Source organism: Vollenhovia emeryi, unplaced genomic scaffold (genome assembly GCF_000949405.1).
Source record: "Vollenhovia emeryi isolate VEMERY1.0 unplaced genomic scaffold, V.emery_V1.0 DF939362.1, whole genome shotgun sequence".
Lineage (NCBI taxonomy): Eukaryota > Metazoa > Arthropoda > Insecta > Hymenoptera > Formicidae > Vollenhovia > Vollenhovia emeryi.
Window position 1 is genome coordinate 32,168 of NW_011967004.1, and position 17,799 is coordinate 49,966.

Sequence of the window (17,799 nt, forward strand, 5' to 3'; positions counted from 1 at the left end):
TATTTATCACTAGAATGCTTTGGTAGTATAGGTACTTTGGCAATTAAGTTTTTGTTACTATCAAAAAAAGAAATGTCTGTATTACCAATTTTGCAATTTTGTATAGATTGCCCGCAAGTGCCATCATTTGCACAATCGTGATGATTTGGGTCAGTCTTCTCATAAAACCATGCGTTGGTGTATTTTCCCATTTTGATACCTCACTACCAAACCTTACTATATTATTATCTTGGTAGAAGTTATAATAATTCGTTAACTTGTAAAGTGCCAATTGTGAGGCTAATGAACTTTATTTGTTTGAAACTTTGCTGAAATAGCTCTTTTTATACTATGTTTTATCGTTTGCTATATTATGTGATTTTATTTTTAGCGTTGCTTCTTATGTTATGTAATTTTATTTTCCATAATGTATATTATGTAATTTTTAATGCTAATAAAACCACTTCCCAACCTTTTAAACAGCAACTTGTCAAACCTCCAGATTAGCACTTAAGAAGAAGTGTTAAAGTATCTCTTTAAGTATTATATATTAGTATTTAGAGATCATATTTATTATAAATGTCCAAAGTACTCATAACGCGTTATGAGCAACACTCGCTACTTTGTTTGAGTCTGGTTCATCTAGTTTATTACTAGGTTTTAGTACTGCATATGTAATGCCACCAGCAACAATCCCGACTGCCAGCGCAGCAGCTACAGCTATACCAACTAAAGCCAATATTGGTAATTGAACACCAGCAGCAAAACATCCACCGAAAGCTATTAATCCAGCTATAATACTAGAAGCACCACCAACTTTCATTGCTTTATCAGTTGCCATGCTTCTTTCAATTTTATAAATTTTGTCTAGTATATTCTGATCTTCTAATCTACTTTTAATGTTTGCACGATCATTTTTATCCATAAACTTCAAAATAGTTTTAGTTTTTTCTTCCTAATCATTAGAATCTAGAACAGCTTCAAATAGTGTTACAGTATGTTCCGTACCATTTGAGAGCCTCATATGCATATCTGTATTAAGAACTTCTTCTAATATACCTTCCTCTTTAGCTGCATCTAAAACAGCTTTACTTCTTTCTTGCCAATCATGCGAACGTAAAGCACAGGCAAGCAGTGTTATAGTATATTTTTCATCTCTTGAGCAATGCTTTATATACATACTTGTATAAGTAAGAACTTCTTTTAAGATACCTTTCTTTTTAACTGCATCTAAAATAGCTTTAGTTTTTTCTTGCCAATCACGCGAACGTAAAGCAGCGCCAAGCAGTGTGTAAAACCCTATCTCATTAAGTTGCATACATATCTTGCCGAGTAAGAACTTGCAGTAACTCATCTCCTGATACTTCTGTTAAAATGTCAGGTATACGTACATAAGCTCTGTCATTGATTGCTTCCCTTAACTGGAAATGTACTATCTGTAATCTTTGATTTACCATATACTTACCTAACATAAAAACTTAAGCTTAATTATTCCATATTTTAGCAAAAAAATCAACCGGAGTGGCATCACATATCACATACACTCAAACAAGAAAAGGCGCTCAGGTATTCATCTTTTTTTTCAACAACTAATATTCTTGTTTTTTTAAGCACTCTATCTATATTCAATCCTTTGCCTTCTTCTCAATATACCTACATATCAGAATGGACAATTCATATAGAATCAGCATTGGTATTGCAAGCCCTACTTGGCTTAACACATCAGGTGGAGTTAAGATTGCAGCGATAATAAAAATTACTACTATCGCGATTCTGCGTTTATTTGACAAACTTTGTGTAGTGAGTAACCCTACTCTCACCATCAATGTGAGTATGACTGGAATTTGAAATGCAGTGCCAAATGCAAACATAAATTGGAGAACGAGGTCTAAATATTCGCTAACTGATGGCATAAACTCTATCGGTATATCGAAGGATTTACCACTGTGTTCGAAGTTGATAAAAAACTTCCAGGCTAAAGGAAATATATAGTAATAAACTACAGTAGCTCCCGTTACAAATAAAACCGGTGTTGCAATTAAGTATGGCAACAACACTGCCCTTTCACTTTTATATAACCCAGGTGCTAAGAACATATAGAATTGCCATGCAAACACAGGAAAAGAAAGCAAAAGTGCACTCATTATTGCAACTCTAAGATACACAAAAAATGCCTCTGTTAAGTCTGTGTAAATTAAAGAGAAACCTTCGCTATCTTTTGTTGCTTCTATTAAAGGTGCAAGTAAAAAACGGTATATATTTTCCTTAAAGTAATAACAAAAACCAAAAGCAACGCAAAAAAATAGAAAGCAAAAGATAACTCTTTTTCTGAGTTCCGCAAAGTGCTCACAAAATGAAGCATATTTGTTTGGGTTTCCATTCATACTTTACTATGGCTCAATAATGCTATGTCTAACATTCTCAGCGAAAAAGCCCACTCATTGTCATACCACGCTGCAACTCTACAGATGTCGCCTGTAACATATGTACCAGTTAAATCCACAATTGCACTATAAGGGTTATGCACAAAGTCTATTGAAACCAAAGGTTCCGTGCATATAGAAAGTACATTTGACATTGGATAACCCTCTGTCATCCTAGTACCCTCTGATGTCATCCGAGTAGCTGACACTGGGATCCAGAAATTAGATTCCAGCGTCACGCGCTGGAATGACGTAGAGGAGAGAGCTGCATCCTTAAACATTTCATTTATTTCTTTGACGGTCGCTTTCTTATCAGTCGTAAATTTAAAATCAACCATAGAAACATTGCTAACCGGAACTCTGACGGCAGTGCCATCTAGCTTTCCCTTTAATTCAGGAATTATAGAACCAATTGTTTTTGCTGCCCCAGTTGTAGTTGGCACCATAGATAATCCGCAAGCCCTTGCTCTGCGCAAATCTTTATGATTACCATCAAGAATATTTTGATCATTCGTATAGGCGTGTATAGTAGTCATAAAGCCACTTTTTATACCTAGATTAGAGTGTAGGACTTTCACAATCGGAGCCAGGCAATTTGTAGTGCAAGAACCTGCTGATATTACTTTATGCTCTTTTTTGAGCATATCATTATTCACACCATAAACTATAGTTACATCAGCATCTGGAACTGGAGCAGAGACAATCACTTTCTCTGCATTGTGCCTTATTGCTTCTTCACGCTTGTTAAATGCACCAGTACATTCAAGTATTACATCAACATTCCAAGGAATATTTTCAGGGCTCCGTTCTCTATATAAAGAAAATTTTCTGCCATTTATAGATAGCCAATTTTGAGACTCATTAAAGTCAATATCACCACTGAATTTGCCATGAACAGAATCATATTTAATCAAATGTGCATGCTGCTTTGCACTGAGCGATCCATTCACAGCTACAACTTCTATTTGTTTGCTATATTCTTCTATTTCGAAAATAGCACGCAATACGCCTCTGCCTATTCTACCCAGACCATTAATTCCTACACGAATCGTCATCTCTTCATTCAAAAAATTTAATTATAGAGGATATCACTTGATATTTCATTTTATTCTTTTGCTTTTCTATCGATATGAACATTATAGCAAGGAGACAGGGCTAAAAAATTGCTTGACAAACTCCGCCAGCCCCCTTATTGTAGTATTAAGGGTATTTATGACTCAAAACTTGTTTTTGATCTGCGCAGGTTCAACAACAAAAATTCAGTAAAAAACTCAGAGTATTTATTGGCGGATTACATAAAATTATAGCGGCTGCATGTCTTTTTTATTTTTTCTACATTCAGCCAAATCGCGCTTATTTTAAGCGTTAGCACATTATTACAGCGCCACTTACAGTAATATAGAGTCAAAACTCGCACCACGGGGCTTCTTTTGCCTTTTTTTTCGTTTGGTAAATTTCTTAAACATTTATAGCTAAACGACAACCGTCATCCCGCTGCTTGTTAGCGGGATCTCTTGTTAGCGGGTGAGATACCGCGAATGAATCGCGGTATGACGGTCTGCTGCTTGTTAGCGGCTAAGAGATACCGCGGTGGAATGACGGTTCGTGGCAGAATGACGGTTAAGCAATTCGTCATCCCGCTACGTGTTAGCGGATGAGATACCGCGGCGGTATGACGGTCTGTGGCGGAATGACGGTTAAGCAATTCGTCATCCCGCTACGTGTTAGCGGCTAAGAGATACCACGGCGGAATGACGGTCTGCTGCTTGTTAGCGGATGAGATACCGCGGCGGTATGACGGTTCGTGGCGGTATGACGTAGAATTTTATAACCCAGTGTCCAATCTGGATTCCGGTTAGCGTTTTTAGTAACTAAGAAAAGTGCTTCCCCTTTTTAGAGAACTGCATATAATAGATTTGACATTGCAGTGCATTATGCAAACAAAATTCCCAATATTACAGGAGGCTTTATGAATAAGAAATTTCTCTATTCACCATTGTCAATAAAAAGCATAGGAGAAAACGGTGTATTTTCTGGTTATGCTAGCGTTTTTAATATAGTTGATAAACAAAATGACCTGATCTTACCCGGAGCATTTAAGGAAAATTTAAACAGAAATAAAATAAAACTCCTTTGGCAGCACAATCCTGGTGAACCTATAGGTAATATTATAGATATTTGCGAAAATGATGTTGGCCTGTATATAACCGCACACTTACTTTTGGGCATCCAAAAAGCAAAGGAAGCGTACTTAATGCTCAAAACTGGAGTAATCAATGGACTTTCCATCGGCTATATACCTATAGAGTATGATGTTGATCATAAAAGCGGAGCTAGAGTGTTAAAACAAGTAGAATTATGGGAAGTCAGTTTGGTCACTTTTCCTGCAAACTTAGCTGCTCAGGTAATCAATGTGAAAAATCAGAACAATGAACAGGAAATGTTAGCAAGAGCGATAGAAAAAGCAAATGCTGTACTTGCAGACATGTACATTTCTGCTTAAAGTGTATTAGGCGGGCAAAGACTTTACCATAATTTGACACCTGCGTTAGTATTTGTTTAACATTTATACTAATATATATAACTTTATTACTGTTAAAATTTTCTGTAAATTAAAGTTAAAAAATAAGGTAATTTTATGCTAAATATTAATAATAAGGTTAATTATGAAATTAATATTAAACGAAAGGAAAAAAAATACAGCTGGTCTACTGTATTTGCTTGGTTATACCTAAAAACGATTGGACGAATATTGCCCAAGAGATGGAACAGATGGGCAGAAAATATTTTGTACTACGATAAAACTACTGCAAACAATGAAGTTCAAACTGATGCTTTTAAGACAATAGATGGAAGTGTTCAAGTTGACTTAAAACCTGAAGTTGTAGAGAAAGAGAGCCAAAGTGTAGTGATAAACAAAGATGGAGGGGTTCAGACTGATGGAGTAGCATTGATAACAGAGGAAGATGATGAAGCATTAAAAGAACAGCTGGAGGGCATAAATCAGGAATTAGAACTTGAACGTTTACAAAATGCTTCCTTAAAAGAAGAAAATAGAGAATTACAATCTGCAATTGAAGGATTTGAAAAGAGTTATAAGGGACTTACAGAAGATGCAGGCGAACGAGAAGAGGAACTAACCAAATACAAACAAGATAAAAAAGCAATGCAGGATGAAGTTGATGAACAACAGAAAACTATATTTGATCAATACATGATAATAAGAGAGCAAGGAGACGAAATTGAAGCTACTAGGAAAGATAATGAAAGTCTGCGAGCACAAATAATAAAACTTAAGAGTAGGTTAAAGGACAAGGAGGATAAATTAATTGAATTGAATCAACAATGGCAAGCTAGCAAATTAGCGGCTTTACTGAAATCACAGACTGATAAATTGTGGCTGGCTAAAGACAAAAATACTGAATTAGAAAATAAAGTCAGTGACTTAGGTCATGAAAACAAAGCTCTACGATTAAGTGTGAATACATTGACTGCTCAATTGGGTGAAATGAAGAACTTGGGGAAGCAATTACAAAGTGCTCAGGAATCTAAACAACAATTGGAGATTGATTTAGAAGGTCAATTGAAAGCTGACACTAAGAAACTACAGGAAGCAAAAGGAGGTCAATTGGCTAAAAAGGCAGGTGCAGTGAGTACAGTATCTACTGCAAAATCAACTACTGAATCAACTCTTTCAAAATTACGAAACTTGCCCAATAAGCTTTCTAGGGATAAGGGTCTCAATAACTTTTTATCTGGGAAAAACGAGGAGTTAAAAAAAGGTTTTCCTGAATTTAAAGAGAAACACTTTTGCCATAACGTGCTTAATGAAACTATAAAGTCTCTATCAAATCAAGATGATGGCAAATTTGAAAGCAGTAAGCTGCTTGAATTATTAGAAAGTAATTTGAAACAATCCGCAAGGGAGATCATAGAAGCCAAGGTTAAAGAAGTTGTCAACAAACATTGGAACATTGGAAAAAATGTAGGTAAAGAACTACAAGATGACACGTTAAAAACCAAGTTGTCACTTTCTGTTAGAAAATGCGTAAAAGAATTCAAACAAAAAGAAGGAGTAAATAAGATTGTAAACTCTATCTTGCACAGCTTTAATAGCGAAAATAATAATAATAACGACTCAGTAGAATTACTTAAAGAAATTGTTGTGAAAAAGCTAATAGAAGCTAGAATGAGATTTTTTTCAGATAAGATTCAAGAGTTACGACTGACATCAAGCATAAGAGATAAATTTTTATCTACAGATCAGGGAATGTGTAATCAAACTCAAGGAGGAGTAAAAGAATACACACCTAATTTCTCGATGAGTCACACTAATACTGTAAGCATACATTCATTGAACAGTCGGAAAGCAAGTTAGAGTAGGCTCTTAACATAAAGCACCAGCTCCTCTTTTGTTAAAGTGTAGGAGCTGTCTTCCCAATGTTGTTTTAGCAACTCCAAGCTCCTACCTAAACTTTTTCCTGGCTGGTGACCTATACTTATTAAATCATTGCCAGATAAAGGAAATTTTGGAATATTGAATATATTAGCAAATGAAATGTATTTATCAACATTTTCTCCAGACTCAACACCACAAATTTTTACTAAATCACAATATAGTTCCCTACCAAATAAAGATATGTACTTCTTCTGCTCTTTTTCTGAAAGTTCTGTTTTGATATCGTTGGATAGTAAAAACAGCAGCTTTTTCTTTCGCTTGTTCGAAAGACGTAAAAATTTGCTTACATATTCTCCAAGACTTAGCCTGTCATTTTTTTTAGTAGTCCTAAGGAGTAACGCTAATTTTACTAGTGCATCAGTGCCCAAAAGAAGTGGCGAAGACAGAATTTCGCATTTTACTTCTTTTGGGATAATCTTTTGCAAAACATCAGATTCTTGCATGCTCTTAAGTGTTGGAAAAGGATCATTGCACTCCAGCAATTTAAGTATTTCATCTCTTATTCTCTCTCCAGAGAGGTTTTGGATCATATGCGAATGCTTTTTGCATACGCTTAGTATTTCATCACTCAAATCTCCGACACATATTTTTGCATGAAAACGAAATGCTCTTAAAATACGTAGATAGTCTTCTTTAATTCTATCTTCAGCGTTGCCTATAAAGTTTAATCTTTGCGCTTTTAAGTCCTGGATACCACCAAAGTAGTCATATATATGGCCATGCTTATCTGCATATAGAGCGTTAAATGTAAAGTCACGCCTTGAAGCATCTGTTTGCCAATTATTAGTAAATTCTACTCTCGCATGCCTGCCATCACATTTCACATCATGTCTTAGTGTTGTAATTTCAAAAGACCTCTGATTTAAGATTGCAGTGATAGTTCCATGTTTTAAGCCAGTTGGAATAGTTTTTATATTACGGAGTTTTAACGCTTTAATTGCTTGATCAGGCAGAAGATTGGTAGCGAGGTCAATGTCGTGAATGTCACGCTGCAAAATTGAGTCTCTCACACACCCGCCGACAAGCCTAGCCTCACCACCAAATTCCTCTATGGCATCGATAATTAAACTAGTTTCATGGTCAACTTGCATTTAGTTAGTATATGCTGCAGTTCATATTATATGAAATGCAAGCAAAAAGCCCTATATAAAAATATACAGGGCTATGAAGATTTATTTTACAAGTATTTGTTGTGGATGAAATGGTTGTTCTGCCATCGATTCCGTACCACATCTTGAACTTAGTAAACTTGAAGGGTTTTGCTCTTCAGAACGCTCTATGTGCTGCTTTATATCACTAACGCACTGTTCTACAACATCACAAATTTTTCCATCAGCATTTTCTGCCAATAACTCATCAAATCTCTTCTCAACCTCTGCTCTCTCAGAGATATCCTTTGAAAGGTTACAATATTCCAACTTCAGGATCACCCCACCTACCATTACGCATAATGTTCACTGTATAATTATCTACAGTTTCACTACGGCGCTGGCCACTATTATCATAAATATTGGTAATTGCATTTATGAACCACTCTGGCGGGTTGTTTTGCGCAAATTCTTTACAATCATTTCTTAATTTTTCGACAGTAACTTGCTCTCCTGTCTGTTGTTCTAGACTTTGTCTGAACGAGTCAAAAAAACAGCTTCCATTACCAATTGCTCGCCCTATGTGAAAGTTGCCAGGGTAAGGCTTGCTACTCAAAGGAGCTATTTCTTGCTCTGAGATCTTGCGACTTTTCGTATTTTCAACATAATGAAAATCACTTGGTAGCTTCCGTTTCCTAGATTCAGCCATAATTTTTACCTTACTTAAGCTATATATTACTATATCAATGAAATTATTAATAAGTAACTAATTAAGTATAGCAAAAATTTTTAAATTATGCAATAATTGCAATTTATATAATAAATATGAGCTTTAATTGTGGCATAGTTGGACTGCCAAACATAGGAAAATCAACCTTATTTAATGTACTTACAGAGTCAAGTGCAGCCGAAGCTGCAAATTATCCTTTTTGCACAATCGAGCCAAATATAGGCAGGATTTCGATAAAGGATCAGCGTTTGAAACAAATCGCAGCAATTGCCGGTTCAGAGAAGACAATCTATAACCAATTAGAAGTTGTGGATATTGCAGGCCTGGTAAAGGGTGCGAGCAAAGGTGAAGGGCTCGGCAATAAATTTTTAAGCCATATCAGAGAAGTTGATGCCATCGTTCATCTGCTCAGGTGCTTTACGGATGACGATATCAGCCATGTACACAGTAAAATAGATCCAATATCAGATGCTGAAGTGGTAGAAATGGAATTAATCCTAGTTGATATTGATAGCATAGAAAAAAGGCTTCCTCAATTGGAAAAGAAAGCAAAGCAAAGTGATAAAGAGCTAAAGAGACAACTTGAATTAATGCAAGAGGTATTAGCTACTTTAAAATTAGGTAAACCTGCAAGAAGCTTGGAGAATATCGATGGAGATGAGATGAAGTTGCTTCAATTGCTGACAACAAAGCCCGTTATGTACGTTTGCAATGTTGAAGATACAAATGTTATAACTGGCAATGAATTATCTAGAAAGGTAGAGAGAATGGCGGAGGAAAATAAAAGCAAATTTTATTGCATTTCAGCAAAACTTGAAGCAGATATTGCAAATCTTGATAGTGAAGAGGAAAAACAGAGTTTTTTATCAGAATTTGGCTTACAAGAATCAGGCCTTGATGGAGTAGCGCATATTATGTATGAAGTGCTGAGTATGATAACTTTCTTTACTGTGGGCCCCAAAGAAGCACGGGCATGGCCAGTAAAAATAGGATCAACAGCTGACAAAGCAGCAGGTGTAATTCACACTGATTTTGAAAAAGGCTTTATAAAAGCAGAGACAATAAGCTTTGCAGACTATATAAAATATGGAAGTGAATCAGCTTGCAAAGACGCAGGAAAAATTCGCTTTGAAGGCAGAGATTATATCGTACAAGATGGTGATATAATGCACTTTAGGTTTAATGTGTAGCTTTCTTGGGAGAAGAAACTCCTCCTTCTACAGTGTATTCGTTTAGGGGAGAGGTTTAAGAAACAATTGATCTTACCCAGAAAAAGTAATGCAAGAAATCTATTGGTTTTTTATCTAAGGCATTTTTTACTGTAGATTAATCATTTGATTATAGTATCATCTTAATTAAGCTTATGCTTTGGAATATTTATGAAGAGTATTTTATACTTTGTATTATTAGTTGTTGTATTGGGATCACTGAGCCTATTTGCTGTAGAGCAATTTGAAGAAAAGAAAATTGAATCAGTTCATAAAAACGAAAATGTAGGTGTAAGGAAGCAAGATTTACTGAGCAGCACAAATCAAAAAGATGAGTTGAAAAGCAACGTCGATGCTAAACAAACACAGGAGGCTGAGAGCAAAAGAGTAACCGATAAAGAGAAGCTGAAACAAAATGAGAACAAAGCTTCCGTGGTTGAAAAAACTATAAGTGAAGGTGAAAGGATTGATAAAGATTTGCCAAATGACCAGCTAGAAGAAAGTACAGGCGAATTTGCTCGAAATTTACCAAATGTGGCCAATAAAGAAGTGAATAAAGATTTGAAACCAGAGCCTTTGCCTTTAAGTGCTGATTTAAATGAGAATACAACTGACCCGCAAAAAAATCTACAAGCTGATCAGAAGATTGATATAAAAGATAATGAACTTTCAAAAAATGATGCAAGTCAATTATTAGAGGGAAAAAAAGAAAAAGTAGAGAATCAGTTTGAAGAAAAAAAAGTGAAAGAAACAAACAATAATTCTAAGAACCGCAATAGAGTAAAACCTATAACTAAAAAAGATGAAGAAGAGCAAAGTGAAAAGAAAAATTTACAAAAATGGACAAAGCTAAACAGAGAACCAATAAAAGAATGGGGTCATAAAGATATACAAAGCAAGTCAATATATAAACGACAATACGATAGCCTTAATGAGCATCTTCCTACAACTGTATTTATTGATGATTACAGTAAGCAATTTTTTTACTGTATTAAGAAAAATAACTTACCTTGCTTAAGAGGAATAATGAGTAAGCTAGAAAAAATTGGATTAACAACTCAAGAGATACTAAGGTTTAGAAATAAATTGGGTGATACTCCTCTCATTTATTCAGTTAAACAAGGTGAGGTAGAAATAGTGCGCTTTCTCTTATTACAAGGTGCTGATCTTAGAGTAGTTAATAATAATTTTCAATCCCCAATTGATATAGCAATCAAAAAAAAGCAGATCAATATAATAAATGCGATTGCTGAAATGATGCCACACCTTTTGGAGGATAGAAAAATAGACAATAAAGAAAGCTCAGCAATGTACGATTGGGCTGTGAAAACGAAAGAAAACAATGAGTCGCAGTGCGATAAGCAAGATGATTAGATTTTTGATATTAATTTTAGTTGGTTATTTATGTTATGGAAATGAAACAAATGATGAAAAAAATCAGATTAGTGATTTTTTAAACGCTCTACATGATGCAAAATACGTATCTTACAGTAAAAAAGACTTTGCTGAATTTTTGGTGCAGTGCCACAAAGAGTGCGTGCCAGAAGATTTTAAGAAAGGTTTTGGCTCTAACTTAAATGGAGCTAATTTTAGCCAATTGTACCTAAGTGGATCTGTTTTTGATGGAGTAAGTCTGATTGGTGCTGATTTTTCTAATACTGATTTATCCGACGTGTCTTTCATTGATGTTGATTTACGTGGTGCTAATTTCTCCAATGCTAATTTACATGGCATTAAAATAAAAGGTACAAATTTGAGTTTTACAAAATTTGTTTCTGCAAACTTAACAGATATCGTATTTGATCAGTCTAATGTTAGTTATGCTGATTTTATCAGTTCCGATCTCAAAAAAGTAAGTATGCACAACTTAATTGGTTTGCATACTAATTTCTCGAATGTGAAAATGAATCTCTCCAACTTATCAAACTCGAATGTTAGCTACGTAAATTTTAATGATAGTGAAATAAACGATACTGTTATGCAGAAAAATAACCTTGATAATGCAAGTTTCTTTGGAGTGGATGCATATAAATTAAAGATACAATTTTCTTCATTAAAAAATGCTAACATATATGGTGCAGAGTTAAAAGAATCAGACTTTACAGGTAGCAATCTTTCCGATGCCTGCCTTAATTCTTCTATCATAATTAACAGTAACTTCGACGAAGCTAATTTAAGCAACACACAAATTTCCTATGTGAATGACGATAATTCAAGTTTTGTTCAATCTATACTAAATGGTTCCAAGATAAAACATGTATATGTTTCTGAAGCAAGTCTTCAGGATGCTGATTTATCCAATATTGATTTTAGTTTTAGTGAACTGCATCAAGTTAATGTCTCTAATGCTGACATTCGTCACGGAAAGTTTCATAATACTAAAGTTGCGAATTCTAACATGAATGGCTCATTTTTTGACCATTCACTATTCACCTCTGCAAAGATAGAAGATTCAGACCTTTCTACAACTTCAATGTATAAGATAAAAATCCAAGACTCTCAAGTTTATAACAGTACACTTTCTCGCCATAATATTGATTCCAGTGAAATAGAAAATTCAACATTCTTTAATTTATTAGCTGATAATTCGAGCTGGTCCAATTTAAAAGTAACTAATTCAAATTTTATTGAAAGCGATTTCAGATCTTCTTTGCTTCACGCTAATGCCTTTAGGAAAACTAGCTTTTTTCTTAGCAATTTGAGCAATTCAACAATTAGTGATATGTCTTTTCACTCTTCAAGCATATATAAAAGTTCAGTTGCTGATGCTCATTTAACAGATTGCAAGTTTGATAATTCAATTTTGATTGACAATCAAGGGCAGAAAAAACTTGCAGGGTTAGAAAACGCTATAACTTCAATTGGAGATTTGCAAGAGAAAATATCACAGGGTGAAAAATTTGATGTAAATTATTCTTACTTTGAATTTAAGAATATGAATTTGGAAAATGCTGATTTTTCTAATTCAACATTGAGTAGAGCAAAGTTTGTAAACGTTAATTTGAATAAGGCAAATTTTGAAAAGACCGATTTGCGCTATACTGTCTTTGATAACTCTTCTCTCATTGGCACCAACTTATCAAATTCTAATTTAGAAGGTTCTAGCTTTTTAAACTCTGATCAAAAAAGCGCCATGTTAAAAAATGCAAAGAAAAATGACCGTAAAAAGTGAGGGCGTATTATTGGTTCTATCCTCCCCTTCTGGAGCTGGAAAAACTACTATATCAGCAAAATTACTTGAGCGATCAACTAATTTAGTTAGGTCTGTTTCTATGACTACGCGCAGGCCTCGCTCCGGCGAAATAAATGGAAAAGACTATTTTTTCGTTACCGAAGAAAAATTTCACGAGTTATGCGAAGCTGGTCAGATGCTTGAATACGCCAAAGTTTTTGAGAATTTTTATGGTATACCAAAAGATTTTATAGAGCAAAACCTGAGCAGTGGAATAAGCGTTTTACTAAGCATAGACTGGCAAGGAGCATTTCACTTATTCAAGCTCATGAGAAAAAAAGTTGTGAGTGTTTTTATACTTCCCCCTTCAATGGAAGAGCTTAGGTTGCGTTTGCAAAAGCGTAATAGTGATGATGCGAGCGAAATAGAGCGCAGATTAGCCGAAGCTCAAAAAGAGATAAGCAAACGTGATAAATATGATTATGTAATAATCAATGATGATATTGATAAAAGTGTAGAAGAGATAAGCTCCATACTAAATAAAGAAAGACTTAAAAAACTAAAAGAAAAACCAAGTCTGGAAGACTGATAAAAACATCAATTTGGATATTTGCAGCTATAGTTTCTTATCCTATTTTAGCCGATAGCACGTTTCGCAGTTTAGCTATATTTATTATTTTTTAAGACAAAATGGTTAAAATAGTAGACAACTGTTCAAGTGAGGATTTGACTATGATAACAGATTTTCTAATAGAAACTAGTTTTCTGCCTTTCCACCTATATTTTGATCACATATACAACGTTTAGCTCAATTTAAAAGTCAAACTTCTTGGTTGTTAGTTTAGTGCTGACAACTTAAATAGCTTTTAATATTGAGGTTTTAGTATGGGTATAGATCTAAGCGCACTAGCTACTAATGCAAATAAATTAGACGAATGCATAGATAAAAATAAAAAGCAAGAGCAAGATAGAAAAGACGAGCAATTGTATTGCATTATAGAGAAAAAGGTAACAAAAGGAAAGCACAAACACCTAAACCCAGAAGTTGGGAAAGACGGGACTCTCACAGAATGCAAGAGGTTGTTCAAAAAAGGGGCTAGTCCTGAGGTATTAACTGAGGTATTAATTAAATTAAAAAAATCGCCAGAATATTATGAGTATTATACCCAACGCTTCCTTCCAGTATTGAAAGAAGAAATCAAACAGTCAAAAGAACTAGAGAAAATAAAGAAAGAGAAGATAGAACAAGTAATTTCAGAAATTACTGATAATAGCAAATATTGTTCTAATAGTATTACCCACAACAAAAATGATCGTAGGAATAGTGAAGATAGTGAAGCAGAAAGTGGCTACGGTAGCGATATTGAAGATGATCATAAAGTAGAAATAAGCAACGAAATAACAAATAACAATGCTCTATTACTAAAAGCGATCAAAAATGGAAATAACAGGAAATTTAAAAAATATCTCAAAGATTGCACAGATATTAGCAGCATAAAAGATGAAAAAGGAAATAATATTTTACACATTATCGCGTCGTTGGAAAAGAAACAGAAATGCAAGTTCCTAGGTACCCTAATAAAAAAGGTCACCGAGGAAGATCTAGCACAACTTGTTGACAGTAAAAATCAGGACGCTCTTCAGGTGGCACTAATTGACAAGATAACAAAAGAAAAACATGAATCTCATACAATTCGAAGTAACGATAACACACTTAAGTTTCTTACAAAATTGTTAGAGCATGGAGCCAGCCATGATCAGTTAGAATTACCTGAGGAAAGCTTAAAAAAATTGTCTAAGGGGCAAAATAAATACTATCGTAAATTTTTAGAGAAATTAGCTAAAAAGGCTGAGCTAAAGCAGGAAATAAAAACTAAGACAGAAGCAAAAGTTAAAGAAATTGTAGCACATACTGTAAACACTCCAAATAGTAATAGTGATTATCCGTTACATTTAGCAATTAAAAATAATGATAAAGAACTTTTTAAAGAACTATTGCAAGAGGGGGCGAACATTAGCCTTGAAGGTGCAAATAAAAATAATGCCTTACACCACATTGCTTTACTTAAAGGAGAATATAAAATCAAATATTTGAAGTTAATATTAGATTTTGAAAAAAAAGGAGTAATATCTTCAGAAGAATTGCATAAGGCTATAAACGCCCAAAATAAAGATGATAAATATCCAGTGCAAGTTGCTTTAATTAGACAAACAGAGAAGATACCTAGTAAGTTAAAAGACTTTTCTAGGTGGGCTAGATCAAGGCCCACAAAACATTATTATACTGCTGAATTTTGTGTAGAATTGTTACAAAATGGTGCTGAGAATAAAAGTGACCATATAACAATACCTAAAGAGCATCGTAAGCAAAAATATTATCAGACTACAAAAAGAATCAAAGATATAACAGGTGTTAGTCCTGACCCAGAAACACAAGAAGAACTTGAAGAGCATTTTTCTAAGAAGAATGGTCGTAAGAATATAAGTCTCCCAGTAAAATGGATACTCGGAGGTTTGATTTTTGCAACAGTATTTAGTGCTTTAGCAGGAAACATGATAGCTGCAGCTGCTTTATCGGTGACCATAGCGGTTTGTGCAATGTGTTACCCTGTTTACTTAAAGTTGGAAAATGCTTTTAATGCTAGAGCACAAGAGCCGTCAAATCAATCAGAACATACTGAGAGTCCTCCAGGCACTAAAATGAGTGCCATATCAATAATGAACTCGTTGAAAAATTGTGTAGGGATAGTGTAACTAGTAAACCCTCTTTTCTGGAGCGATGAAGTCAATTTCATCGCTAAGAGTTTTTTCAGCCACTTTTTTATAATCAATTTTTACATTGATCTGCCCTTTCTTTTCTTCAAGCCACGCTATGGTGTGTTTCATCCAGTTTTTGTCATCACGCTCAGGAAAATCTTCACGAGCATGAGCACCTCTACTCTCCTCTCGATTAGCTGCGCATTCCATGGTAATAACCGCTTGTGGGATCATGTTAGCAAGCTCCAGTGCTTCAACTAAATCACTGTTCCATATCATACTGCGATCCTCAAGTGAAATATCAGGCATCATTTTTGCTACCTTTTTTATGGCTTTTTTACCTTCTTCTAAAACTTCAGCAACACGGAACACTGATGCGTATTTTTGCATAGTGTTCTGCATTTCGCTGCGTATTTTTGCTACTTTGAGCTTCCCAGAAGCAAATCGCATTTTATTAAACCTATCTATTATCCAATCTGTACAATCTGAGCTCAATTTTTTATGTGATGTACAGGATTTTAGTTTCTCTTTTGCTTTGAGTGCTGCAGCTCTACCAAAAACCACAAGATCAAGAAGCGAGTTAGAACCAAGTCGATTTGCACCGTGCACAGAGACACACGCAGCTTCTCCAATTGCAAATAGTCCATCTACCACTTCTTCCTTACCTTGCTTCAGCGTGATCACTTCTCCATAATAATTGGTTGGAATGCCACCCATGTTATAGTGAACAGTCGGAATGACCGGTATTGGATCTTTAGTGACATCAACTCCAGCAAAAGTTCTTGCGGTTTCGCTGATGCCCGGCAATCTGAGTTTTATTACTTCCGGATCAAGATGTGCTATAGTTAAATACATATGATCTTTTTTCGGTCCAACCCCCCTTCCCTCTCTAATTTCAATTGTTATTGCACGACTTACCACATCACGGGAAGCTAAATCTTTTGCTTTTGGTGCGTAACGTTCCATAAACTTTTCGCCCTGAGAATTAACGAGGTACCCCCCTTCTCCACGGCACCCTTCTGTCATCAAGCACCCTGAGCCATATATTCCTGTTGGATGAAATTGTACAAATTCCATATCTTCAAGTGGTAACCCAGCTCTCACCACCATGCCATTACCATCACCTGTGCAGGTATGCGCACTTGTTGCAGAGAAATAAACACGTCCATATCCACCTGTTGCTAGCACCACCGAATGTGCGCGAAATTTATGTAATGTACCGTCGCATAGCGACCAAGCAAGAACTCCGCAGCATGCTCCGGTTTCGCTATCCATAATTAAATCAATCACAAAGTATTCAACAAAAAATTCAGCGTTGAATTTAAGACACTGCTGATATAGAGTGTGAAGGATTGCGTGCCCAGTTTTGTCTGCTGCCGCACAAGTGCGCTGCGCTGATTTTCCTTTACCAAAGTGAGTTGTCATTCCACCAAAAGAGCGCTGGTATATTTTGCCATCTTCTGTACGAGAAAAAGGTACGCCAAAATTTTCAAGTTCAATAACAGCTTTAGCAGCGTTTTTACACATATATTCTATTGCATCTTGATCACCAAGCCAGTCTGAACCTTTTATTGTGTCATATGCATGCCAGCGCCAATCGTCTTCACCAATATTACCTAAAGCTGCACTAATTCCGCCTTGTGCTGCAACTGTATGACTTCGTGTAGGGAAAATTTTAGAAATGCAGGCAACTGAAAAATTAGTCGCAGCCATCCCAAGCGTTGCTCTGAGCCCTGCTCCACCTGCACCCACTACTACCACATCATACTCATGTTCTATGATCTCATACGCTGACTTATCCATATTTGCTTATTTTATTATTACAGGCTTATGATATCACAGAAGTAGAAAAAATCTATACAAGTTTTCTATAGCTAATACCAATTCTCATTATTAGTGAACCACTTTTTCATCCAATAATTTTAATCTTAATGCCATTTAAACCTCGCTATTTTACTTACTTCAGGTGGAACATACATTGAA

At 35.2% G+C, this 17,799-nt stretch overlaps 3 protein-coding genes across 3 annotated transcripts; all 3 read right to left on the minus strand.

Moving 5' to 3' along the window:
- Window positions 1-2,359: 2,359 nt before the first annotated feature.
- LOC105558233 (glyceraldehyde-3-phosphate dehydrogenase A, chloroplastic-like) lies at window positions 2,360-3,457 on the minus strand. The gene has a single exon (XM_012005820.1). The coding sequence runs from the start codon at window positions 3,455-3,457 to the stop codon at window positions 2,360-2,362; it is 1,098 nt and encodes a 365-aa protein (XP_011861210.1).
- Window positions 3,458-6,776: 3,319 nt separating this feature from the next.
- Window positions 6,777-7,952, minus strand: LOC105558234 (CCA tRNA nucleotidyltransferase 1, mitochondrial-like). Its single transcript, XM_012005821.1, has one exon. The coding sequence runs from the start codon at window positions 7,950-7,952 to the stop codon at window positions 6,777-6,779; it is 1,176 nt and encodes a 391-aa protein (XP_011861211.1).
- Window positions 7,953-15,813: 7,861 nt separating this feature from the next.
- LOC105558229 (succinate dehydrogenase [ubiquinone] flavoprotein subunit, mitochondrial-like) lies at window positions 15,814-17,619 on the minus strand. The gene has a single exon (XM_012005817.1). The coding sequence runs from the start codon at window positions 17,617-17,619 to the stop codon at window positions 15,814-15,816; it is 1,806 nt and encodes a 601-aa protein (XP_011861207.1).
- Window positions 17,620-17,799: the final 180 nt, after the last annotated feature.

What these genes read in the sequence shown, in the direction of transcription:
- LOC105558229 (XM_012005817.1), bottom strand. Translation starts at nt 17,619, where the DNA reads ATGGATAAGTCAGCGTATGAGATCATAGAACATGAGTATGATGTGGTA.
- LOC105558233 (XM_012005820.1), bottom strand. Translation starts at nt 3,457, where the DNA reads ATGACGATTCGTGTAGGAATTAATGGTCTGGGTAGAATAGGCAGAGGC.
- LOC105558234 (XM_012005821.1), bottom strand. Translation starts at nt 7,952, where the DNA reads ATGCAAGTTGACCATGAAACTAGTTTAATTATCGATGCCATAGAGGAA.